Source organism: Callorhinus ursinus, unplaced genomic scaffold (assembly GCF_003265705.2).
Source record: "Callorhinus ursinus isolate GAN/ISIS: 27379988/994484 unplaced genomic scaffold, GSC_fseal_2.0 scaffold24, whole genome shotgun sequence".
In the NCBI taxonomy this organism is placed as follows: domain Eukaryota; kingdom Metazoa; phylum Chordata; class Mammalia; order Carnivora; family Otariidae; genus Callorhinus; species Callorhinus ursinus.
In genome coordinates this window covers 6,544,606-6,571,766 of record NW_027397086.1, presented here as the reverse complement: position 1 = coordinate 6,571,766, position 27,161 = coordinate 6,544,606, and the positions used below count along the sequence as shown (strand labels likewise).

Sequence of the window (27,161 nt, the reverse complement as noted above, 5' to 3'; positions counted from 1 at the left end):
AGTGTCCAACTCTTGATTTTGGCTCAGGTCATGATCTCAGGATCTTGGGACTGAGCCCTGAGTAGGACTCCACACCCAGTGGGAAGTCTGCTTGAGGATTCTCTCCTAATGCCCTTTCCCCCACTCGTGCACTCTCTCTCTCAAATGAGTAATTCTTAAAAAAAAAAAAAAAAAAGAATGAGTGCTAGATTTATTTATAAAATAAATTATTATTTTAAAAGAATGGGTACAAAATGACCTCTAAGTTAAGCATGTGATTTTTCTTATTTATCCTATTGGCATAGTATATAATATTGATTGATTTTCAAAAAATTCATGTACAATTCAGATAAACTCTTTTGTTAGATTACTCTATTAATCTATTTACAAGTCTATTTACTAGTATTTTATTTTTTTCTAATCTATAATGATAAACTAATCTGGGGTAGGCTTTTCTTTTGTGTGTGTTATTTGTGTCTTGAAATAGTCAATATCATAATAATTTCTATCATTTACTGAGTGCTAATACTATTTTTCAGGGATTATCCTAGGCTTCATAGATCATAACTTGTAATCTTAACAATACTGTAAGATCAGTATTGCCAACCTACTTTACAGAGAAAGAAAAAAAGGCACAGAAAAGACCAAGGACACGCTCAAGGTCATACAAGTGTCTTGTGACCTAATTGCTATTGAATGGATAGTTCTGGTCTTCATTGCTCTGGAATTGTATATTTGATTCTAAAAGTTTAAAAGTATTTACTGGTGAACTACAAAGGGCTAGCCTTTCTTGTGGGGGAAAAGGAGATAACTTCAATCATTTCCCTCTATTTCATACCCTGATTGGGTTCTTCTTCTTATAGCCGTTAGATTTTTTTCTCCCAGAAAATTATCTATTTAACAGATAACTTTAAAACATCTTTACAACTTTAAAACAGTACACAGTATCATTTTTAAAGCTCTCTTTTCTTCAACAAATACTCCTTGAACCTACTGACTAGAGACTGTTCTAGGTGGTAGGATACAGCAGTAAACGAAACAGATTTAAAAAAGAAAAAAACCTGTTTTCCTGGAGCTGGCGTTTAGATGGGGGTGGAGATGGCAGGTAGAGACCCACAGTAAACAAAGCAGTTATGTAATACAGAAGGTGACTAGTGCTACACATGGAAAAAGACAGCAGAGTATGGTTAGCAGCACAGACTTTACAATCAGATTGTTTAAATCCCAACTCAGCCACCTACTAGCTGTGTGTGTGACCTTGGACAAATTACTTAACCTTTCTGTGGCTTGATTTTTTCTTTTTCTTCCTTTTTTTTTTAAGATTTTTAATTTATTTGAGAGCGAGCAGAGCGAGTGAGAGAGAACATGAGGGGCAGAGAGAGAAAGGGAGAGAGAGAAGCAGGCTCCCCAATGAGCAGGGAGCCCAATGTGGGGCTCAATCCTAGGACCCTGGGATCAGACCTGAGCCAAAGGCAGCCGCTTAAGTGACTGAGCCACTCAGTGCCCCTGCCTTGATTTTCTTATCAGTAAAATGGGAATAATAAAAGTAACACACTGGGTTTCTAAGGATTACACGTGTTAATATTTGTAAAGTGCCTAGAATAGTGTATGATACTACATAGATCATTAAAAAAAAAAAAACCACAGAAGTGGATAAAGAATGAAGGGGGGGCATATGATTTTAAATAGGGCAATCAGGGAAGACCCTACTGAGAAGCTTCAACCTATCAGACACCTGAACAACAAAGTGGGTATCTTTGGAAGAGGATTCAAGGCAGAGGGAAGAGACACAAAGATCCTAAGCAGCTGAATGCCATGTATGTTAGAGGCATAGCAAGGTCAATGTGCTTGAAGAGAACTGATAGGGAGACTGGCAAGGGATAGGCTCAGCGATGCCTCTGAAGGGAGAAGGTGTGTGAGGGCAGATAACATGAAGCCTTCGCCCTGGGTGAGATGAGGAGGCTAGGGACGTGATCTGACATACAGGCACACTCTGTAGGGGAGCAAGGGCAGGAGGGAGGGAGCTGCTTCAGTAGTTCAGGGCAAAGACAGTGGCGGCATCGGCCAGGTGAGGGCAGTGGAGGTGGTAAGATTCTAGATATATCTGGTACAGCCAAGGGACTGCCTGAAATGGATGTGGAGTGTGAGGGAAAGAGGAGGCAAGTATGAAACCAAGGATTTGGGCTGGGGCAACTATAAAGGTGTGCTGGGGAAAGCTGGAGGTGGAAGAGGTCCAGGGATTCTGTCTTGGGCATGGGAAATTTGCGATCTCGATTAGAATTACCAATCAGAGATCTGGAGTAGGTAGATTATATTTGAGTCTGCAGTAACAGAGAGAGGTCTGGGCTGGAGACAGGTTTGGAAACTGTCACACAGAGATCGTAATTAAAGTCATGAAACTAAGTAAGGGCATCAAGGGAGTGAGTTGTAGCTGCAAAAAAGAGGAACAATGACAGAGGCCCAGGGCCACTCCAATGATAAGAGCTCACAGAGATGTGGAAAAACCAGCAGAAGAAACAGAAAATAAACTGTCTCCAGATCTCTTTTGCCCTGAGGCAATCAAACAACTTGAATTTAGGTTTTAAAGATCTAATCCAGAGAAGGGGACCCCTGAGAGCGGGGTCTGCCTAAGATGGGACTCTGATAGGAACCCAGCCCTGTTAAATTGGAATCCTAAAGGGCTACACCTTTCGTGTAAGGATGAACCAAAACCAAACTTTTCACCTTTCTTCCCCATGACCATTCTTCAAGAGGCCTGCAAGGAAAATTTTCTCAGTACTGAACAGAGCAGAGACAAACAAAAAAAGAAGAGTGCCCAAGGATTGTAATTATAAGCTCCCCTCTCACGTTTGCAGCCCAAATTCATACCATGAAGGTAATCCTAAAAACATGGTCCCGACATGGTAATGTCTCCAGGTGTCTAGCCAAAGCACACACACACTGTCCCTGGATGAAAGTACCTTCATTCTAGGGCTCAGTGACTTTCCCACAAACAGTTTTAAGGATAATGATAAGAAACTGGTCAAAGGTCATCAAGCATTCAAGAATACAAAAATACCAAAGGGTGTCTTTCAGCAGCAAAAGCAGATTTCAGGTATAAGAATTCTCAGATAGATAATAAGTAATAAAATAAGTATGCTTATTAAGTTTAAAGAAATAAAGAACAAACTTGAAAACAGAAAAGAGGAAACTATAAAAAAGGCAATGGGTTATTTTAAAAGGAACCAAACAGAACTTCTAGAAATAAAACACAACCAATATAAAACTCAACAAATGGGTTTATTTATTTATTCTTTTTATTTAAAGATTTTATTTATTTATTTGAGAGAGAGAGAATGAGAGAGAGAGAGAAAGCACATGAGAGGTGGGAGGGTCAGAGGGAGAAGCAAACTCCCTGCTGAGCAGGAAGCCCAATGCAGGACGCAGTCCTGAGACTCCAGGATCATGACCTGAGCCAAAGGCAGTTGCTTAACCAACTGAGCCACCTGGCGCCCCAACAAATGGGTTTAAAAGCAAGTTAATTGCAGCTAAAGAAAGAATGTGTGAACTGAAAGACAGATCAGAAGAAATTATCCAAATCTCAACCAGATAGACAAAAAGATGGAAAATGTAGAAAAGAAGTCAAGAGATGTGGAAGACACAGGGAGAATGCTGTGCTAATAATATACATGTATGATGAGTTCCAGAAGGGGATGAAAGAGAAGCCAGGGGACCGCCAATATTTGAAGAGATAATGGCAGAGAATTTTCCAGCAATAATGAAAAACTCCAACATTTCAATTCAAGACATCCAACAAATCCCAACAGGTTATATAAAGAAACAAAATGTAGACATATCACAGTATAATCGTAGAACACCCAAAAAAAAAAAGAGAGAGAGAGAGAATGTCTTCCAAAGTAGCAAAGAAGAAATGGAATGAACGCAGCTGACTGGCAGAAGAGCTTTTAACACGCTCTGGTTAGGAGGGTGAATGCCTTAACAGACTGCGGCCATCTGTAGCCATCAGTCAAATACCTTAGGATGGGGCTGTTTACATAAATATCACTGTTTTGACAAATGCATAAGTCATGTTCACTGGCAGAGATCCAGTTCTGTCGCAAATATTTAAATACTCAAAGGATTTTCTTCTTCCAAAGAGAAGAAAGCAGAACTAAAAGACGTGTCACCCAGAATGACTGAGGGGTTTATTTTACTCCCACTAGTACTGTATTACTACAGATAGGGCCATTTCAATTTGCCCATTCCCTAATGACAATCTGAGAGCCAAAGAGTGGGCCATACTTCTTACATAGATCTTGGCATTTCAAACCCCCTCTGCCCCCCACTGAAATGAGGCTCGGACTAACATGCAAAACTCCTCTTTTGCTAAGTGTGGAGAGAGGTTAGGCTTTGGAGTGAGAAAGGCTGCTGGAATCAATTAGGCAAAATACTTAACCTCCATAAGCAAAATTTCCTCATCTACAAAATAATAGCAAGTACCTTCATTTCATCATTCAACACCTATTACGAAGAATATTTTAAGTGTAAGGCAATGGAGACATAAAGATACATGAATATACAAACATAAACACACATACAGACTTTAGGAAACACAAAGCATAGTGCTGATAGTCAGATCCTTACATTCCAGGCAGAAGAGTTGAGTCTGCTCTGGTAAATATGACCAGACCATGAAGAAAGACCTGAAGATACTGACATCAGAGATTAACCAGCTAAGTGGTCCAGCTAGATCGTCACACTGAGCGTCTCAGAGTGACAGGCCCTATCCACAACCTCAAACATTCCAATCATTGTGTTAGCTTCCACTCTTAAATCTGAGCAAACATTACAATACCCTGAGCAAAGTCCCTAACATGAAATATATAGACGAAACCAAAAAGAAACGAATCAACAAAGAGGAAAAAGATACCATGGTATTTTCAAAGGTAAGAGAAGATGCTTCAACCAAGATAAAAAAAAAAACCAACAAGATAAGACATGTATGTGTATGCACATGTCTTATACACACACACATACATCTACATTTTTATGAAAGAAACATCCAGAAAACAAATGAGAAATCTCACAGGTTAGAAGACAAAGGCAATGGAATTTTCTAAAGAGCAAAAGGAGCAGGAGATGGAAAATAAAGGGCAAGAAAATCAGAGGACTAGACTAGAAGGTCCAATATAGGAATGACAGAAGGTCCCAAGGTCCCAAAAGATAGAACAGAGAAAATGGGGAGAGTCACAAAATTGGATGGAGTTTCTATGTTGAAAGGACCCATGAAGTACATGCCAAGCAGCATGAAAAAGCAAACCCAGACCAGGGCACCCTGTTTAAGAAGTTGAAAAACACTGGGGCTCAAACTGACGATCCTGTATGTTTCCAGAGTTCCCAGAGACTGAAAACAGGTCACATAAAAGAATCAAGAATGAGAATGCTTTTTTACTTCTTAGGAAATACTGGAAGCTGGAAAGCAATACAACAAACCCTTTCAAATTCTGAAGGGAAATAATTTCTAATCTCTACCAAAACCATCATTCAAGCATGAGAGTAAATTAAAGAACAACTGAAGAAGTTCAAGACCTCAAATATTTTACCTCCTGTTCAACATTCTTAGGAAGTTGCTCCTGGAGATGCTGCACCAAGATGAGGGCAAATGAAATGAGAGTCCAAGAGGAATACATGGGATCCGGGAAACAAAGAAGAGAGGAAGACGTCCCAGGATAATAATGAAATGAGATTCTGGGGTGAGGGCTCTGTAGAGGGCACCTTCAGAGGCTCTGGGGGAGGGGGGTAATTCGGCACCAAGAGAAAATTAAGAGACAGACACATCTGAACAACCTAAAAGAAGATGAAGGCAACTGGTGAGCAGATTGGGGCTGAATCAATGTGACGTTCAGACAAAAACAAGGAACAACGTTACATAATTGTTTGCTCCAGGAAAAGGAGGAAGTTGCACAGGAAAGAAAAAGTTTACTATATGGCTTAGATGTTAAACACGTCTTCTAGTCATTATAATATAAGCACTAAATATTCAGTGAATCAAAATCATGATGGAAGTCAAGGTAAAAAGTATAACTGTGAGCTGGGGATAGGAAGAGGAAAGAGCTAAATTTCCCTTCCAGATTGGGACAGTATGACATAATGCCTAAAACTGAAGAATCGAGAAATATCAACATGAGCATGTTATTTAGACAAATGATGGCTAAACACCCAAATAATCAGTCACAAAAGATGTAACTGGTGGCCTCTGGGAGAAGGCAAATGGGAGCAGGGCAGGAGAACAGGAACTGCCATTTTTGGTAACATGTGTGGGAACTCGCTGACTGCGGGGTCCCCACCCTGACACACACTGGAATTGCAATGACACCCAACACCCACCCCAGGTCAAGCGATGCAGAATCACAGGAGTTAGGGCTCAAGGACAGATGGTTTTAAGAAGGACTCAAATGTTTCTGATACACAGAAAGAGTTGAGAACTACAGCTTTAAACTATATGCATGAGTTACTCTCATAAAAATAAAAAAGTAATATTTAAATGAAGAAATATACATGGAATGTTGGTACTTATATGAAGAAACATTATCAAACATGTTCAGGAAACATATACAGCAAAGTCGGTACTCAAGAAATAATACATCAGGGCGCCTGGGTGGCTCAGATGGTTAAGCGTCTGCCTTCGGCTCAGGTCATGATCCCAGGGTCCTGGGATCGAGTCACGCATCGGGCTCCCTGCTCCTTGGGAGCCTGCTTCTCCCTCTGCCTCTCCCTCTCTCTCTCCCTCTCTCTCTCTCTCTCTCTCTCTCTCTCTGTCTCTCATGAATAAATAAATAAAATCTTTAAAAAAAAAAAGAAATAATACATCAGTCACAGAGTTCTTTCTCATTAGAAATGTGCAAAATGGGAATTTAAGACTTTTCACACATGCTTTGTGGGGAAAAGTAAACATTAGACACCTTCATGTGTTGACACGGAGAACTGCATACTTGATTTAGAGGTACTGAATAGTACTAATTTTTAAAAAGACCAAATTTGTCAATGCCGTGCTCCGATTTGCCTGGTGCATATGAAGATAAGTATGTTCGGGACAATTTAATTTTTGAAAGGAGTGATATTGCATATGTCATCAAAAGCAAACAAATGAACCTTTCTATTAGTGCACTGTTATCCTGGGTGTCAGAATATTGAAATTTTGAATTAAATCATGATATATTTTTAGGTAAATACATTTCCAATTATGTACAATGGTGTTTTTAAAAATCAGCTTTCAATACTCATTCTCTATCCAAACAGCACTTTGGAAATAGCAGGGATGTACAATGAATGATATTCTTGAGACAACAAAAAGTGGTATCAAATATTATCCAATCAAATTGAGAGAAATTAACGGACTGCTAAAATACTCTAAACACATGCTAGATCATATTCAGTAATACACTTGACCTGGTACATCAACATATTCTGTCACATCATTAAGCTGAAGCAAATGATTCCTTTTCATTAACAAAGACACAGGAATGCTTCTTTTGGATTCTGTGAAGACACAAAATGCCTGGACTTTTCTGGCTTTATAGGTTTAAATAAGATAGCCAATAAAGCTTTTCTTTCCTTCAGCAGCTTCCCACCCCCTCAAAAAGATTAAAAGCAACAACACACACATGATTTACAAAAGTATACAGCTAATTTTCCTAAAAATCAAAAGCTGTGATGTCAAACTTGACAAAATGGGTAGCAGGATATATGCTGAAAAATTTAGAGTGGGTTGGATGCTCTTGAAATTCAGACACTAACTCTAAAAAGTGAAACTAAACATAAAAAATAGATGGAAAACATATGCTTGGGGTCATCTCTTGGCTAGCAGACATTTATTTCCGTTGTTCTCCTGAAATAAATCTACTAATATTTGCTTCTCCATCTAATTTTATGAACACCCACAACAGAAATAGTTTTAATTGGCAGATCTGTGTCCCTGGCATATTTTTGAACATACTGTCAACTAATGAAATATTCCAACCACATACAAAGATTGTTTTCATTTTCCCATAAATTACCGCGGTTTGAATTCTAATATCCATCTTCAAAGTGTTTCATTATGGGCAGTTTTTACATAGTCACTGAAAACCATTGCTTCAGTAGCAAGATATAAAACATAGGTTTTTCACTTTAAATCCCTGTGACTTATTTCAGCATTCAGGGCCATCTTTTTTTACTTACTGTCACAAATTTTTTAAAAAAATTAAGTGTATCTAAAACCATTTATGTTGATATTCAGACTGTAACTGTGTAAAATGAGATAGAAATTCCATTTAAACTCCAGCAGCTTGGTGTGTAAAAGGGAAAAAGGCTGAAAACTAGAAAATAAAATTTGCCCATATACTCCTACCTCTATAAAAGAAAATTACTCTGGGTTATATAACAAAAATAAACCTCCCACCAGAGATCTTGGAAATCTTGAATTTTTTTTTCCTGCAGGAGAATTTATTATTTTCCACTGAGTGTCCATTCATGCGTTTTCTTCTGGCCTCTATTCATAGCACCAGATCCTGACTAGCATGCACAACCTCAAAAGAAAAGAAACACTAAATACAAACTGCGTAAAATTTTTAAAAATAAAGCAAAATAAAAAGGTTGGTGTTAAGGCTACTTACCTGGGGGTGGTGACATGTCTAACACACACAATGGTGCTCGTAGAACTCACCTTGTATGCGACACTGTTGGATGAATCCACGATAATAAACAGGGGCTTCCTCGTGAAAGGGTAGAGGTCTCCTGGATGAAGGCTAGGGAAACAACAACAGTAACGATGATTAACTGTGCAACTGTATTGGCCAAGTCTCAGAAATCTGACTCCTCAGTTTGGTCTGCTCACATCTCCTTTTCATCATAGCACTGAGCAAAAAAACAAAGATTAATTTGGCAAAAGACAAATCATGTCTATATTGACTGGAATAGACAAGTTAGCAGTTTTAGCTGGAAAAATATTGAGAGAGAATTATTATTCAGGAATATTCAAGCTGAAGAGAAGTCTACAGATTTAAAGATGGACTAAACATACAATAGGAAAACCTCCCAAGTCAGCATGTAGGTGCTTGTTTAGGATCTAAAAGCTCCTTCTAAGAAAATGTTCTGAAAACGTGATGTGCTAACAACCGGATTTGTACTGCAGTGAGTCTTTTAAAATCTTTATCTAGGGGCGCCCGAGTGGCTCAGTCGTTAAGCATCTGCCTTCGGCTCAGGTCATGATCCCAGGGTCCTGGGATGGAGTCCCACATCCGGCTCCCTGCTCCGCGGAAAGCCTGCTTCTCCCTCTCCCACTCCCTTTGCTTGTGTTCCCTCTCTCTGTCAAATACATAAATAAAATCTTAAAAAAAAATCTTTATCTATTTTAAAGATTTTTAATATGTCAAGCTACAACTTAATATCGCAGATACTAAGTAGGGGTTCCCTTTTACTATTCGTTATGCTTCCTCTGTACATTTGCATCAGGATCAGCTGGTGTGCTTGTTAACATATAGATTCCCCAGACCGCGGAAGACCCACTGTCCCCAAAGTCAGAAGTCTAGGAACATACATTTGAGAACCACTGCTTAACAAGGTCACAATTTTGGTGTTCATCCTCTCTTTCCCATGGTTTACTGGACAATGTATGTATAAAAATATTGACATAAATGTAAATACATATAAAATGATGTGTCAATGAGCAACATCATCAAACCTCAATATGTTTCAAATATAAAAGTTTTCCGAATATAAATCATTTACAACCAAGGTCAATGACAGCACCAATATCTGACTTGGAGTACTGTTTGCTATTATACACATAATTTGAAACATCTCCCTCTCTGCCCTCTTTCCTCATTTTTTAATATGAACAGTTAACATTTTTCTGTAATGTGCTATTAGAAATGCAGTTTCAGACAAGTCCAGTCTCCTTTATAACCAGATGACTATCTCTCAGCTAGAGAGATTCTAGAGCCAATAATGGCCCAAGCAGTGAATGTGTTGTATTTAGAAAAAGAGCAAACTTTCATGGATGAAATTTACTTGAAATCATACAACTAAGTTCACTTATACTATATCAAACCAAAAGAACCTTATATTAAAAAGCTCATATTGGGGGTGCCTGGGTGGCTCAGTCGGTTAAGCGTCTGCCTTCAGCTCACATCATGAACCCAGGGTCCTGGGATTGAGACCCACGTTGGGCTCTCTGCTCAGCCGGGAGTCTGCTTCTCCCTCTCCCTTTCGCCCCTCCCCCACTCGTGTTCTCTCTCTCGCTCACTCGCTCTCTCTCTCCCAAATTAAAAAAAAAAAGCTTGTATTGACATTAACATGTATCATATCCAGACATACTATTTATGTATGCATGTACAGTCTCCTCCAACTTGAATGTAATTCTGCTCACTGACAAATTCCCAATGATTGAATAGGGCTTGACATATAATACTCAGTGAAAATTTTACAAACAAGTGTCAGCCAAAAATTCTAATTTCCTAGGACAGTCAGAGCCTGAAATATTGCTGGAATCCAAATAAGTGTTATTAATAGTCTGAGGGATTATTTCCAGTACTAGAAAAAACTCCCCGTTTCACTTAGTATTTTCTAAGACAGAACTGTAATTTTTATAATAGGGAGAGACACCAGAATACATACCAGTGCATTTCCTTGTGGGACTGATTTCGTTTGTGGATGGTATCTCCATTTATAATATCCCGGTTACTATTAGTAAGTACCCCTCCAAAATCATAAGGACCTATAAAAACAAAGGGAAGAATCCTAGACTTCAGTTGGAGAATAACATTGCTCTGACACTCAAATACAAAGGTCTCGTATGAATCTCTCATTGATACAAATGGAAGACAATTACAAAACATTTTAACCATTTTAAAATTTAACATTCTAGTTTAACGCAGAATTTAAATGATTTCAGCATGTTGCCTGTTTCAACATTTAAAAAAATCATTTAATTATTCATCAGTTCTTCAAAAAGAATATAATGAGAAACAAAACAAGAATCTACTGCACCCCATTTTTCTGGGTAGTAAAAGGGATGAAGATCTGGGATGTTCAAAATGGTCTTTACATTTCAAGCAAAATTATATCTAACATTCAACCAAATTAAGTAAGAAAGTTGCAGAATGAAGTCCTAATAATTTCTTAAATATAGTTTTCAGTGAGCCACTAATTATAAAATTTAGGGGAAATTTTGAATGGGACTTGAAAATTCTCATTGACAAAAACTTCATTTTTAACAAAAGAAATGCCAAATTTCAGTGTGTGAAAAAAATCTGTTAGTGTCACTATTATGTCAGCCACTATAGTTCTGGTTTTGAAGTTATTCTTTCCTACTGGTCATATTGGTTAGTTGAACTCTTATCTAAATGGAACTGCAAGGGCGCCTGTGTGGCTCAGTTGGTTAAGTGGCTGCCTTTGGCTCAGGTCATGATCCTGGGGTCCTGGGATCGAGTCCCACGTTGGGCTCCTTGCTCAGCGGGGAGACTGCTTCTCCCTCTGCCTGCCGTTCCCCCTGCTTGTGCTCTCTCTCTGTCTCTCCCTAACAAATGAATAAAATCTCTCTCTTTTTTTTAAAAGATTTTATTTATTTGACAGAGAGAGAGAGACAGCAAGAGAGGGAACACAAGCAGGGGCAGAGGGAGAGGGAGAAGCAGGCCTCCCGCTGAGCAGGGAACCTGATGCGGGGCTCGATCCCAGTACCCTGGGATCATGACCTGAGCCTAAGGCAGATGCTTAACGACTGAGCCAACCAGGCACCCGAATAAAATCTTTAAAAAAAAAAAATGGAACTGCAACTGTGGGATGTTAGGAATCATCTCTCTCAGAGGGCCATTTAGTTAGTACCTATTGTACTTTGAAAAGTAAAATAAGAGATCAGTATGTTAAACAGGGGACCAGATTCAACAGTACATGTTACAAATCATGGAAATAATTATAAATAAAATTACTAACTTCATTACAAAAAAATTTAAAGCAGTTTATGATTGTGTCACTTGTAACACTGTTACATTTTATTCCTGAAGAATCACTGCAATGAAAAGACTCTGAGATTTATTTTGTTTTGTTTTCATTTTAATGCTTTAAGAGGACCTATACGTCATGCAAGGAAGATGGCAGGGACATGCATTGTATAAAGGAATGCAAATTTCAACAAACAGATGAAGAGGAAATGTTAAGGATGTTAAGAAAAAAAATTTTTTTTGTCCAAAGACTTAATTGCCTAATTTACATCCAAGTTACTCATCTATTCTGATCAATTTCATATATTCTGGACTCATATATTCTGGACAGTTTTAAGTTTTGATTCTGAAATAGCATCCCAATATTCTTCAGGTTGAATCCATAAAAACCAAAAGGACAGAAAACAACATCATGACAAGGACTTGAACTTTCACAGTTACAAAAGTGCACTAATTTCTACAAAGACTTTCAGCCACAATGAAGCCGCTGACCAGATCCCCCTTTGCCCTAAAGGCCCAGAAAAACTCAATGATGTGAAGTAGAACATTAGGTTTGGTTATTTCATATATATTTAAATATATATGTGCCTTTGGCAAACTTGATAGTGAGGCATGCATTTAGTATACGAATTTGCTGATGATTTGTGGACTTCAAAGTATAATATTTCAACAAATAAAATAGACTGGGGTATCCTACAAGATTGCCAGTTCAACAAAGAGACCAGGTTTCAAATTTGGAAGCCTCTCTGGAAAGCTTGGGATGGTCTGTGGGCTACGGGCCATTGTCTTGTAGAAAATAAAGAGAATTCAAGCCCTGCTCACGACAGGGAGCATTCCTTTATTGTACCTTCACTATCAGAACGACCTGTGGGGAAAACGCCAGTGGCTGACAGGTAAATCAGAAGCACACTATTGGCAGGCAGCTCCTGAAATTAAAGAGAATCACATATACAAAGCAACAAACAGTTTTATTTAATGTTCCTGACATTTTCAAGTTGAAGGGAGAACAAGAACCTAATTCAATGTATTACCATCTTCTTTAAGAGATCAGTCTTGCAGATTCCAACTCTTAACTGTTTACACAACAAAGGGTCATTATGAATCTATAATCTATTACTATTGCCCAAAGTTCTGAATGCATTCTCTGCTTCAAAAAACTCCTCATTTAGAGAATGTTCTCTGCAAACCTTGAAACGGAGAAGTAAGGATCCTGACTCTAAGTCTAAAAGACAAACTCCTGTCTGTGGCTTTCTCTACATAAATGTTGGGAGGAATTCCCTACTTCTCACAGTTCTTTTAGATGACCACAATGCTTCCCAGAGCTACCTGAATATACAACATGCTTGTGCAATCTGTTATGCCTAACGTAGTTTATAATAAAAACCTGGAGAGAGAAGAATGATGATTAATCAATATTCTCATTAATTAATGGTAAGGAACAGTCATAACATCATAAGCAATTTCCATTACAAAATAGCTGTGATCAGATATTCTGAATGCAGGTTTCAGTTTCATATTTTATCTAAATTCTTGACTCAAATAGTCAAAGAAAAGAGTGACTCTCAGTTCTCTTTAGGGCACACTTTCCTCATATAGTAAAAAGTATTGGATCATATATACCTTAAAAGATGCTGCTAAGAATGTGTACAGTTGACTGAAGGTTGGTTTGTACAGCAGATACTTGTGGGGGTTTTCTCGTCTGGTAGGCTTATCAGCTGATTCCTGTATTTACACACAGAAAACAGGACACACACAAGCTGTATTTGACAGATGAATTATCAGTGACTATTTTTACAATCCTCTTCATCAAATAGCTTTTTTTACTCTGTGTTACTATTACTGTGCTTCTCTCTCCTGTGTCTCATCAAGAGAATTCTTCATTCACATGCATGGCATTTGTTGAATAACAGCATTCCGTGAGGACCAGAGGCAGCAACAGTGTTACCAAAATGCAAATGTAGAGAGAAGATCACCTGCATTCCCGGTTTATTCATCTGGGAAGCTAAGTTCATTGGCTCCCTTTCCAGGGCTTGTAACATCCGGAACATGTCCACAGTTAGTTCACTAAACTTAACCTGCAAGGAAAACAAACCTGACCATTAATGCAGTACCCAGACCAGGAAGTCTCTGGCCATAATATTACCCCTGACATTTGTGTGTACTTAATGACACTGGATAATTTTACTCCCCAGTGTTTTATTGTAGAACATTTCCAAAGACAGAAAATTAAAAGAATTGTACGGTAATAACCAATGCTCATCATCTAGATCCTGTACCATTAACGTTTTCTATATTTGCATTATCCTGTATCTTTCCATCTATTTATATTTCTGTCAATCCATCAACTTCCTTAGGTATTTTCAAAATCATAAAGTAGTCATCTAAACAAAAAGACCTATATTAGGTCCTTCAAAACATGCTAACTTTTGGCAAAACAGCCTGCTAGAATATGGCTATGGCCCATATTTCTTTCTTTTTTTTCTTAAGATTTTATTTATTTATTTGACAGAGACAGCGAGAGAGGGAACACACGCAGGGGGAGTGGGAGAGGGAGAAGCAGGCTTCCCACAGAGCAGGGAGCCGGATGCGGGTCTCGATCCCAGGACCCTGGGATCATGACCTGAGCCGAAGGCAGACGCTTTGCCCTGTCTATGGCCCATATTTCATAACCTCTTAAATACATTTTGGCTCTAATTCGATGTTTAAGACTGCATCCTTTTCCGTTTTGAATAATACTTCTTTAGAACTTCAGGGAGGCAATGTGTTATTTAAAAAAATTTTTTTGTTAAATCATGGTAAGTGTACTCTTTAATCCCCATCACCTATTTCACCCATCCCCCCACCCACCTTTCCTCTGGTAACCATCAGTTTGTTCTCTATAGTTAGGAGTCTGGTTTTTGGTTTCTCTCTTTCTCTCTTTTTTCCCTGTGCTCATTTGCTTTGTTTCTTAAATTCTACATATAAGTGAAATCATATGGTATTTGTCCTTCTCTGACCTACTTCGCTTAGCATTATACTCTCTAGCTCTGTCCATGTTGTTGCAAATGGCAAGATTTCATTCCTTTTTATGGCTGAATAATATTCCATTGTACAGACACACACACACTCAGACCCTCTTCTTTATCCATTCATCTATCAATGCACACTTGGGCTGCTTCCACAGTTTGGCTAGAAATGATGCTACAATAAACATAGGGATGCATGTATCCCTTTGAATACACGTTTTTGTATTTTTGAGGTAAATACCCAGTAGTGCAATTACTAGATCATAGGGTAGTTCTATATTTTTAACTGTTTGAGGAACCTCCACACTGTTTACCATACGGGCTGCACCAGTTTGCATTCCCACCAACAGTGCAAGAGGGTTCCTTTTTCTCTACATCCTTGCCAATATTTGTTTCTTGTGTTTTTGATTTTAGCCATTCTGACTAATGTGAAAGGATATCTCATTTTGGTTTTGATTTACATTTCTCTGATGATGAGTGATGTTGAGCATCTTTTCATGTGTCTGTTGGCCATCTGGATGTCTCCCTTGGGAGACATGTCTGTTAAGGTCTTCTGCCCATAAGCAAACAGGTTTTTAATTAAATCTGCAAATTAATAGCTTTAAAAACCCAAATTGGAGAAGTACTAGAAAAAGTTAACAATAACAAAAATGAAAGGTGTGAGGGAAGAATCCAAAATTAAAACTTGTGTAAATAATGCATATAGAAAAATGTATTCCCTGGACACTTTTCTGATATCCCATAATTTCCAGTAAATTTACATTTCTAGTACATTAAATCCTTATCATCATGGAATTATTCTGTCACAAAAAATATTTGATATTTGCTGTGATAAATATACTTAAAAATAATTCTTCCTCCCTTTTTGCCTAATATACGGACTTAGAAAGTTATAAAGAAGAAAACAGGGGTGCCTGGGAGGCTTAGCTGGTTAAATGTCCAACTCTTGGTTTCAGCTTAGGTTGTGATTTCGGGGTCGTGGGATCGAGCCCTGTGTGGGGTTCTGCACTCAGTGGGGAGTCTGCTGGAGATTCTCTCTCTCCTCTTCCTCTGCCCCCTTCCTGCTTGCTCACACGTACTCTCTCTCAAAAAAATAAATAAATCCTTAAAAAAATTTAAATAAAGTAAAGCTTTAAAAAAGAAGAAGAAAATAAATTACCTATCACCCGGCCACCTATCACCTTTCATGATATTGACAAATTTCTTCTTAGTCTTTCTGCCTGTACATATATGTATATAGAAATTTTAACATATATGAAATAATTCAGTTTATATAGCTCTAAACCAAGTTTATTTTCACTTACTATATCATGTATCTTCCTCTGCGACTAAAAATTCTTTTTAAACCTGTAAATGTCTGTAAAACTGTCCATATGGACATGGCATAATTGAATTAACCATTTCCTCACAAATGGATTTAGGATATTTACAAGGAAATAGTCATTCTGTAATAATAATCTGTAATTCCAAAATAATAAGAAAGCATTATTTTTCAAAGTGAATTTTAAGTATAATTCCTTCACAATTCTTTACCTGGTTATTACAATTACCAATAATGAGCGCATCAGCCAGAGACAACTGTCCCACAATCATGCCCTGTTCCAGCAATGGGGCTCCTGTTTCAGCAAGGCGATTAGATGTGATAACAATGGTATTATCATCATTCAATACCATCACGGGGTCCGCCTGGAGAAAAAAGCAGTCAGTAGTTGATGGCCAAGACAAAATGTCAATGTAATAAATTATTCCCACTTCTTGACATATACACACAATAAAAATGTGTATCACACATGCATTTACTTATCCATAATTATGACAATCTTTCTTGTCAAAAGCTGACCTCAATGAAAGCTGCTACTTCTTGAAGCACCAGGTTCCATTCCACTTGATCTTCTGTATTAAAGCGGTGAGTATAATCTTCAATTTCATCTGACAATTCCTAATTTTAAAATATCACAAAGAAAAGTGATTATAGGAAAAAAACACATAAAAATAGATGGCTATATTGTACCATATTCTTGACAGAAACTGGTATACTTAAGAAGCTTGATTATCATAAATATATAGTCCCAATTATAGCGAAAAACAAAGAAGAAAACTTTATTTTGCTTTAAAATAAAAGACTCCAGAATAATACACACCAATAAGATCTTTTTTTTTTTAAGATTTTTATTTTATTTATTTGACAGAGAGACAGTGAGAGAGGGAACACAAGCAGGGGGAGTGGGAGAAGGAGAAGCAGGCCTCCCGCCAAACAGGGAACCCGACGCGGGGCTCAATCCCAGGACCCCGGGACCATGACCCAAGTCGAAGGCAGACGCCCAATGACTGAGCCACCCAGGCGCCCCACACCAATAAGATCTTCATAGAGATCCAGAGTCACTCATACCTAATCAATGCTACATCAGCACTTAATTTATTAATAGAAGACTCTTAAAGGTAAAACCTCAAATTTTTAACACTTAAAAAAAACTGAAGACTGTCTAGATGAATTTCTTTGGATTTATATCATAGTGTGTTTTGGGAAGAGTCTTATTAGTAACTAGAGATGGAAGAAGACAGAGGAGAACTTGTCAAAACTAGCATGTTCTGGGGTGCCTGGGTGGCTTAGCTGGTTAAGCATCCGCCCTCGGCTCAGGTCATAACCTTCCAGTTCTGGGAGCAGGGAGTCTGCTTCTCCCTCTGCTTCTACCCCTTCCGCTGCTTGCACTCTCTCTCCCTCAAATAAATACATAAATAAATCTAAAAAAAAAAAAACCCACATACACAAAACCCACAAAAAACTAGCATGTTCTACTTGAGTATCAAAAATTAGGAAGCACACCACTGAAACAACTGACTGACTACAGAGTGCAACCAGAATGGGGTGTGCAATAACTACAGATATTGAGTGAATCCCAAATGCGGCTAACTCCTAATTAGCAAAGCTAATGAAGGACAGTGAAGCAGACACAGTAAATGGATGGAAAGACCAAAACTCATTCACAATACCTTTGTAAAACATTACATGCTTATTCTTGACCTAACCTTTCAATTATTTTCTCTTAAACCAAATATTTTAACTTTGGTTTGCATTTCCCAGACATCCACTGATGGGTGGTGAAATGTAAAACATGCTTAAGGGACAAAAGCAAGGAATTAAGAGAACTGTCTCTGGCTAGTGTATATCTGAAATATGGAAAGAGCAGGAAAATCCTTTTAGCATTACTTGTCCGAAGTTACTATACTTTGAATATACTATAAAGTTACTATACTTCAAATGCTATAATGATTTACATATATTAAAATTATTTTCATCCTGAATCTATTTTTGAAAAACAAAATTATCCATACACAATTATGGGCCATGATTTTAATAATTTTATTTTTTAAATTTAATTTAATTTTTTAAAGATTTTATTTATTTATTTGACAGAGAGAGACACAGCGAGAGAGGGAACACAAGCATGGGGAGTGGGAGAGGGAGAAGCAGGCCTCCCGTGGAGCAGGGAGCCCGATGCAGGGCTCGAACCCAGGACCCTAGGATCATGACCTGAGCCGAAGGCAGATGCTGAACGACTGAGCCACCCAGGTGCTCCGGATTTTAATAATTTTAAAAGCACACTTACCTTCACCAAATCCTTCACAACATCCATTTTGTTGAGCAGAAGACAAACTACAATAAATCTTGCATAGTATCGTAGCTTCTTAACAACCAACTCAGGTCTACGGCAGATAAATAGGAAGTTACTCATTAGGCTAAAAAAAGAAAACATGCTCTTTGATTTTTCCAACTCTCTGGCAGCTTTTAAACTCTTTTAGATCCTATTTTGCACAGTTACAAGTATTTCTGCATATACCCTGTAGTCACATTTAAGCACATTTCTTACAGATTCTTCATGTTCATTCATATATTCATTCATTGAACAAATACCCATTGAGAACTTAGCTGTATCAGGCACCTTGCTAAGTGCCGGAAGAATGATTAAAACAAACAACTATAGTCACAGTCCCTTCTTCACGGATCTCATTGACAGCAAACTAACTAAAATGTAGAGAAGACAGATAAACACTTAAAACACAGCGGAATAAGTATAAGAACAAGAGAACTAAAGGATGTTCTTTGAGCCCACAGAGAAGGCTTCCTAGCGACAGTGATGTTTAAGGTAAGATGATAAAGAATAGAAGACAATAGGCAGGAAAATACAGGAAGAACATAAGAAAACTATGTTGTCATTCTTAATTTTTAATGGCACTGTACCAGGGCTGGACATCCTACACTTGAAAATAACTGAAACCTGTTTTGTGTCAGGTATAAATCAATTTCACACAAGTTTCATTTAAGCTTGAAAATTATGTGCATTGCTTACTGTTGTAGGCAGTCTTAAGCACATTAGGACAAGTTTTTAATTATTTTACTCAAATCTCATTTTTTGGTCTTCTTGATATATAAATGATTAAATATGGTATATTAAAAATCTTCTTGTACACATCAAATCATTTATCAATTTCTCCCATAAAATATATCACTTTTTGATTTATTATAATATTACATTATTGGGGATACACAAGTTTAGAATTTTTCTTTTTTTTTTCTTTTTTTAGTTCTTACTTGTACCATTATGAAGTAAACCTCTATCCTTAATAATACTCTCTGCCTTAAATATAGTGGCATTTCTTCCCCTTGATATCTATTTTATCTTTTTCTATGTACCTTATATCTTTGGAGGATCTCTTATAAAGACTATATTATTGGATTTTCCTTTAAAAGGCATACTGATAATCTCTAACTTTTATTAGGAAGTTTCGATCTCTTTCACTTACTATGATTACCAATGTACTTGGACTTATTTCTACTTTAGTTTTTGTGCTAATTATACTTTATTTTAGTGTGTATTCCTTTCCTACCTTTTATTGTAAAGATCATACATCATAATTTTATTTTTTACTTTCCTCCCCTTCTACCTGTTTTGAAGTTATACATTTTCTTTATGTTCTTTAAAAATATTTTTCTTAATACTTTAATAAGCAGGGGCGCCTGGGTGGCTCAGTCGTTAAAGCGTCTGCCTTCGGCTCAGGTCAGGATCCCAGGGTCCTGGGATCGAGCCCCACGTCGGGCTCCCTGCTCGGCGGGAAGCCTGCTTCCCACTCCCCTGCCTGTGTTCCCTCACTCGCTATCTCTCTCTCTCTCTGTGTCAAATAAATAAATAAAATCTTAAAAAAAAAACTTTAATAAGCAAACTTTACTCTAAACTTCTTCTGAACAATAAACGGATGTTATTGGTATGATTTAATTCTTTACTTTCTTCTTTCGTGTTATTGTTGTCCAAAATTTGGTCCCATTTTATCTCGATACCCTCAATTAGCCATTATTACAATGATTACTGTCTTATGAAGTCTGTGACTTTTTAGGGAACAAAGGGATAACCTTTTTCTTACCAATACCTTGTATATCAACCCCTTCTTTTCAATTTCAATTTTCTTCTTTCTGCAGAAATCCACAGTAGTTCTTTTATATCACCAAAACTAACCACCCTCCTACAAGGTTGTCCCAGCACTGGTCACACGGTTAATGACCTGAGGATTTCCCTTACTTTCTTGACAGCTAAACTGTCCATTTAAAAGGACGGCTGGGGCGCCTGGGTGGCTCAGTCGTTAAGCGTCTGCTTTCAGTTCAGGTCATGATCCGGGGATCCTGGGATCAAGCCCCACGTTGGGCTCCCTGCTCAGTGGGGAGCCTGCTTCTCCCTCTCCTCCCCGCTCATGCTTTACTATCTCTGTTTCTCTCCCTCTCAAATAAACAAATAAAATCTTAAAAAGACAGTTGATCTGTTTATCCAGCATCTCTAGGTATTTTGGAGACAGTATTTTTTATTATCTAGCCTGCTACATTATCAGAAGTGGAATTCAAAACAGGAGGAAAATGTGTAAGAGGATAATGTCAATTCATAGTTGAAATGTTAATATGACAGTTCCTTTAATTTTTTGATAAAAATAAAATAGGTTCTGTGAATCTGTATCATATTATACAACTATGTAACACAGATTACACAAACACATATTGAACCAGGGATTAGCAAATTTTTGCAAATGGCCAGAAAGTAAATGTTTTAGGCTTTGTAAGCACATATGGTGCTTATAATGTATCTATCTTTTCTTTTTTCATGACACTTTAAAAATATAAATAGGATCCTAAGCTACCAGACAACTCAAAAACAGCCAGGACAATCCCTGTATTAAATAAACATACAGAAGTAGGTGGATGCATTCTATTGTGGAAACCACTGTGTTGAAGTGCAGCAAAGGGCAGAGAAATAAGGCAGTACTATCCACTCATACACACGAGAGGCTATCCCAGTCAGGCCTGAAAACCTGAATAGCCCACAGCCCCACTGTCTGACAACATACCAAACTGCAGAAGAAAAATATCATCCCATGAACCACACTAGAAAGGTCCACTTCAAGTCCTCCCTATAAATATCACTACTAGGAAATGCCAAGGTCCTCAAGGTTCAATTCACATTTCCCATGATCAAAAACTTCCATACTGTCACCACTGAGGGTGACATCATGATTCTCCTGACAAAGTTCTCTGGTACTCCAGAACTGTAGCTTTGTCCAGCCAGCCAGGCCCACTATTTCTAAGATACCGACCTTATACATTTGCCTGAGAAACTGTTTTCCCAGGTGGCTGACTGCCACATGGCTCCAACCTCTGGGTACTCCGAAACTTCATCCTCTCCACGTCTAACTCTGACCAGGTCTGGCCTGAGCCATTTGCAACAGGCAGGGTCTGTGGCTCCAATAACGTCTCCCCTACTAAACAGGATGGGCCCATGGAATGAGACATGTTCAGAGTTGTATATGCGTCACTTTTGGTGATCGCTGGAATGTACCATTCCTTCTGGCTTTAACACTGAGACAGTGCAGGGAGAATTTGCCCCTTTGAGGAGAGATTTTTGCTTTTAAAGCAACTGTGAAATTGCACAATACTCTCTTACTTAGTTTTAATCAACCAGCTGTTCATTTTATTTTATTTTTTATTTAAATTCAATTTAGTTAACATATACTATATTATTAATTTCAGGGATAGAATTTAGAGATTCATCAGTTGCATGTAACACCCAGTGCTCCTTACATCAAGTGTCCTTCTAATGCCCATCACCCCATCCCTCCACCCACCTCCCCTCCAGCAACCCTCAGTTTATTTCCTAGAGTTAAGAGTCTCTTATGGTTTGCCTCCCTCTCTGTTTTCATCTTATTTTATTAATACAATGGAATATTACTCAGCCATCAAAAAGAATGAAATATTGCCATTTGCAACGACGTGGATGGAACTAGAGGGCATTATGCTAAACCAGCTGTTCATTTTTGTAGCTGTTAGCAATTGCTACCTTGACTGTCTTCCTGCCCTGTATGAACTAAGAAACATCCTACCAACAACCATCCTTCCGAAGATACAGGGAATAAGGTCAAGATTTTGCACACTGGATTGTCCTTTCATTCTAATTTAGTGGCCTAAGGCAAGAGATTTTGTCATCCTGGTTACAAATAATCCTACCTCTGTTCATCTGCCTTGCTCTAGGAGGCAGCACAGGAAAATCATTCACATGGGGCATTTGCTATTAGGATGGAAAAGGATTTTAATAAAGGAAACTGCTGGGTTTTAAGCCAAAGGGCCCAAGGCCAATTTCCCTTTGAGCAAATTAGAACATGCAGAAGAGTGAATTATACAAGGTGTTTCATTATTGCTTAAAATGGTTCTTTCTTTATATGTATTTTCATACTGAAAAGATACTAATTACATAGCTCTTTTGCATATTTTTAGAAATAAATTTTTTTTAAAGATTTTATTTATTTATTTGACAGAGGAAGACACAGCGTGAGAGGGAACACAAGCAGGGGGAGTGGGAGAAGGAGAAGCAGGCTTCCCGCTGAGCAGGGAGCCCGATGTGGGGCTCGATCCCAGGACCCTGGGATCATGACCTGAGCCGAAGGCAGACGCTTAACGACTGAGCCACCCAGGCTCCCCCAGAATTAAAATTTATCTCACCAAGAATTCACACAAATTGTACAATATGAATACAAAAATGGGGGGGGAGTTTCTGAGGAAATATATCTGTAGTGAGAACAGGTGAGGCAAACTGTAAGAAAATCTGAAGGAGAGGTAACTGATGGAACTTCTAAGAATGAAGCACGGCATTGACTTCGGGAGGCCGGGGGGAATGGAGAATCCAGCAACTGCAGGCCTTGCTCGTATCAGGCAAGCTCCTTTGGACAAGCCTGAACAAGATTTGCTAGGGAATGAAGGGGCTTTACAAGAGCGGGGCTTTCCAAAAAATGCTGCTGTTTAGCCAGAAAGCTTATGATAGCCAACCACAAAGTGTCCTCTAGAAAAATATGTCAAAATTATGTTCTTGTCTACTGCTAAGAGAATATAATCTTTTCACTATATAACAACTGTGAGTTCTGTTGCTGGCAGTAGAGAGAACATTCAGATCTTCTACGCCTGAGCTTTCTCTTCCAACAGTTCCTGGAACACTAGTAACAGAGACTCTCCAGCAGAACCCTGATTTCTTCAGCAATTCCGTCTTCACCTGGAATTAATAACATCAGTCTGCCTGTACCCCACATACGTCTGTAACTCCCATAAGACGTTCTCTGAAGGGAAAAGAGAACACCTGTACACCTTCTTCTTTTCTTTCTCCTTCTCCCACCCAAGCATCTACACCACACTGCCAAAGATATAATAAGCGCTCAATAGATTGCCACTGGGAAGGAATGAATTCTACTTGATTTTTTTCTTACAGTGAAGCTACACAACAGTAAGGTATCCAGTTTATACAAGACGATGTAAACAGCTTTAGCAGCCTTTTCTTTAGTCCCACCAACAGCTGTCAACAGGCTTTTGAATGTATATGAATTCAACTTATACAGGCTGAAAAGAACAAAGGCTATCAGCTAAGCCTCACTTGGGAATTGTTTCTTTTCTCTGAAACTTCCTGCAACCCTAATCTCTCAAAAAGAAATAATCAAAAAAAAAAAAAAAGAAAAGAAATAACCAACCCCACCTTTGTGCTCTGACTCCATCCAGGTACTGTGACATCTGTTCTATCTATAACATACATGTATTGCTTTTAGGTAACATACATCTGTATGCTTAAGAAGGCCTCGTATATTGTAAGGTGCTCAGTAAATACCATTTAAATTAATAAAAGTTATAAACAAATATGTGCTTCTTTGCATAATTTCCACACAGACTAAAAATTCTGAGTGTTTTCTCTCCTTTCTAAAAACATAGTAGGTGCATACCTGTCCTCTTTATTGACTTGAGAATAATATGATCTCTGTCTGATTGCAGAATAGAAGGAGAAAGCCTCATTCAGATAGCTGGTCTCAGACGTGCGTAGGCTACGAGGAAAAAAAAATCCTTAAATTTGACAGTGTCTCAAAATCTTCATGATGAATACTTATTTCATTCTTCCTCTATTCCTCTACACGAGGGGTGGGAAGGACTACCCTAAATTTGAATCAGCAAAGCAATAATTATAACACCCTTACAATGGGTAAAAATAATGACAAGGTAAAAAAAAAAAATACCTCCCCAAGCTCCCAAGCCTTTTGTGATGGCAATCCAAAGTACATATTATTGTTATTCTTTGAAGGGATTCTCCAAACAGCATTCCACCCGGTTACATCTTTCCACCAGACCTTTCATGGCCTTCCCCAAATCCATACATAGTCACTTGTCCTTTGGCTCATTTCTTCGGTTTTTTTTCTCATAGGACTCAGAAATGGACTAATCCATATTAATCTTCAGAGGATGCTGATGAATCAGGTTCTCTGTTTAACATTTCTAGTTTTACAAGGGACTTCTTAAGAAAATATTTTACCTGAAAGAGTGATTTTAATGGGGGAATGTTGATGGAGTGCCAAAAGACAGGAAGAGGAAGAAATTCCATATAGCCCAAGCTTTTTATGGTATACTTGATACTCTATGAGATTTAGATTCCTCAAAGGAATTCTCTTCTTTCCCTGACTCATCACTAAGGATCTCATCTCAACACTAAGATTTATCTGCTTCATGTAACCTTTTAGATAGATCCTACAAATATGAGTTTTAAAATATTCCCCTGAAAACCACTCATTCAAACATACAAGTTATGACATGTATCAAGATTTAAGTGAAGTCATTAAGAACTATAAATTCATTTAGTATTTATGATTTATATAAAACCAAGATCATAATCATTTAAGTTATACACGAGTCTACACAAATGAACTGTTTGGAAGGTAAGCCTTTGAAGTAAATAATGTTCTTGGATTATGGAAGATCATTTCATAATACTCTTTTGATCACTATGATCTGGGGTTCATTTGTAACTCCTTAGTTTTCCCTCCTACCAAGAAGGATATTATGCATACTTCTGCATGCTGTGTTTAAATTAGGACAACGCTTTATTTTTTCCATATGCAATTCACTTACTAATAATGGTAGTATAGCTGCCCAATCTTAGAAGCAATTTCCCCTATTTGCCACCGCTTCAAGCCATACCGATTATCCAAGACTTGTCTGTTTTACATAGGAGATAAGAAAATAGAAATAAGAGACTATAAATTCCAAAAATAACCAAATCTGTAAATTTAATAGGATAAAATACCACCCAATTCAGCATGAAATTCTGAATTCATGAATTCAAATTCATGACTTTTTCATGAGATTTCAACATCATCATTCAATTAAATTCAAGAAGCATGTATTAAATGTCTATTTAAAGTAAGCTGAAACAGGAAAAGAAACTTCTTTGAGCTATGCTCATGAAAATTAAAAGCAACACCCCCCTCCAAACAGTTTTGACCAAATAAACAACACCTATTTTAGAATGAAACCACACATTAGCCTACCTATGTTAGAGTTAATCTGAACCATTTGAGATATAATACTATCTTTAAAGATCAAATGAGAGCATTATATTTTAAAAATTTAAGTAAATAGGAAAAAAAATCAATTTATTTTCCTTTGCGTCATGAAGATGAAATATATTAAAATCATCAAGAGATAAAAAGCCCTGAGGTAGTAAAGGTCAAAACTGGGACTAATATAAACTGGATCTTCATTCTCCTGTAACTATAAAATTCCTTTACCGATGCTGCTGCTGGAACTTCCAGAGTTTGGTGTAAACATCGAAAGTTCTTCCAAAATAGGACTGCCACTGCTTCTGCCCATACTGTGGCAAATCTCTGTAATAACAAACAAACAAGTATAAATTTTAAATCTCTTATGCTATTTGAAAATTAAGTCTTGTGATGGTATAAACTGGAGAGATTTAAAGCATCTGCATTCAGGCTTTTTAAAAAAAGTTGTAATTTTTGGAGCAGAAATGGTTCTATAAGAGTAAAGGACATGTTCTTTCCTATTCTTCTCCCCACCTCTGTTCATTCTTAGTCTTCTCTGTAGATACCTGTCCCATGAGGTTTCTAGCACTTTCCTCTCCCCAGATGATCTTATTCACAGTCATTTATACACTGATAACTTCCAAATGTTTATTATCTTCATGTAAGAACTCAGCACTCTGAAAAACACTACTGCTTCAGGGAATGTATCTAGAAGTGGATGTGCAGGTGGCATTACTGTTCTCCTCTCCCTACAGGTGAAACTATACATCCCTGTCCTTGGGTCTGGTGACTCACAGTACACCTTTTAGAGACAAATTCTTCCCCGTCATTTGAACATTGGGCCTGGCCTTAAGACTTGCTTTGGCCAATGAACTATTATTGCAAGTTATTGCAAGTTACCCACACCATGTCTGAGAAGATGACATAAGAGATACTACATAGTTCAGCGTTTTCACTTCCCTCCAATCTAAGACCAAGATAGGGCTGCTCCTTAGCCCGGAACACAGTCAGACCCATTTAATGGAGCCTCAGAACTGCAGACAACTTATAGCTAACACGTGAGCTAGAAATAAATCTCTGTTGTAGTAAGGCACTAAAATGCTGGATCTGTTAGAGCAGCCTTATTGAGGAAAAGCCAGTAGAGAAACGGATACCAGGAATAGGCTGCTGCCGTAACAAACACATAACATATGTAATGCCGGCATTGGACCCGAGCAGCACGCAACTGTTACTGAAGGCTGGAAAAATGATGACACATACAACACAGAGGCAAAACAGCATCTGCCTGCAATCACTTGGAGAGCAGTTAAGGTGATTAGTGAACATATGGATTTATACAAAGAAG

At 37.9% G+C, this 27,161-nt stretch overlaps 1 protein-coding gene across 6 annotated transcripts in view; it reads right to left on the bottom strand.

Annotated features, from left to right (window-relative positions):
• Positions 1 to 27,161, bottom strand: part of SCAI (suppressor of cancer cell invasion) — a 137,281-nt gene that overhangs the window by 29,592 nt on the left and 80,528 nt on the right. For 3 of the 6 annotated variants that reach the window (XR_012382198.1, XM_025888740.2, XM_073905744.1), the window contains exons 4-14: positions 26,066 to 26,161; positions 25,407 to 25,493; positions 24,233 to 24,331; positions 18,550 to 18,646; positions 16,782 to 16,880; positions 16,475 to 16,627; positions 13,910 to 14,011; positions 13,557 to 13,658; positions 12,784 to 12,862; positions 10,615 to 10,714; positions 8,663 to 8,744 (exon numbers count right to left, since the gene is read on the bottom strand). Coding sequence is in view for 5 of the 6 variants with exons in the window: in XM_025888740.2 (XP_025744525.1) it covers positions 8,663 to 8,744; positions 10,615 to 10,714; positions 12,784 to 12,862; positions 13,557 to 13,658; positions 13,910 to 14,011; positions 16,475 to 16,627; positions 16,782 to 16,880; positions 18,550 to 18,646; positions 24,233 to 24,331; positions 25,407 to 25,493; positions 26,066 to 26,161 (1,096 nt within the window). In the remaining variant the exon portion in view is untranslated. Of the gene's footprint in view, positions 1 to 8,662; positions 8,745 to 10,614; positions 10,715 to 12,783; positions 12,863 to 13,556; positions 13,659 to 13,909; positions 14,012 to 16,474; positions 16,628 to 16,781; positions 16,881 to 18,549; positions 18,647 to 24,232; positions 24,332 to 24,520; positions 24,790 to 25,406; positions 25,494 to 26,065; positions 26,162 to 27,161 lie in introns of those variants that run through there. The other 3 variants (XM_073905743.1, XM_025888742.2, XM_073905745.1) reach the window with 3 other exon arrangements.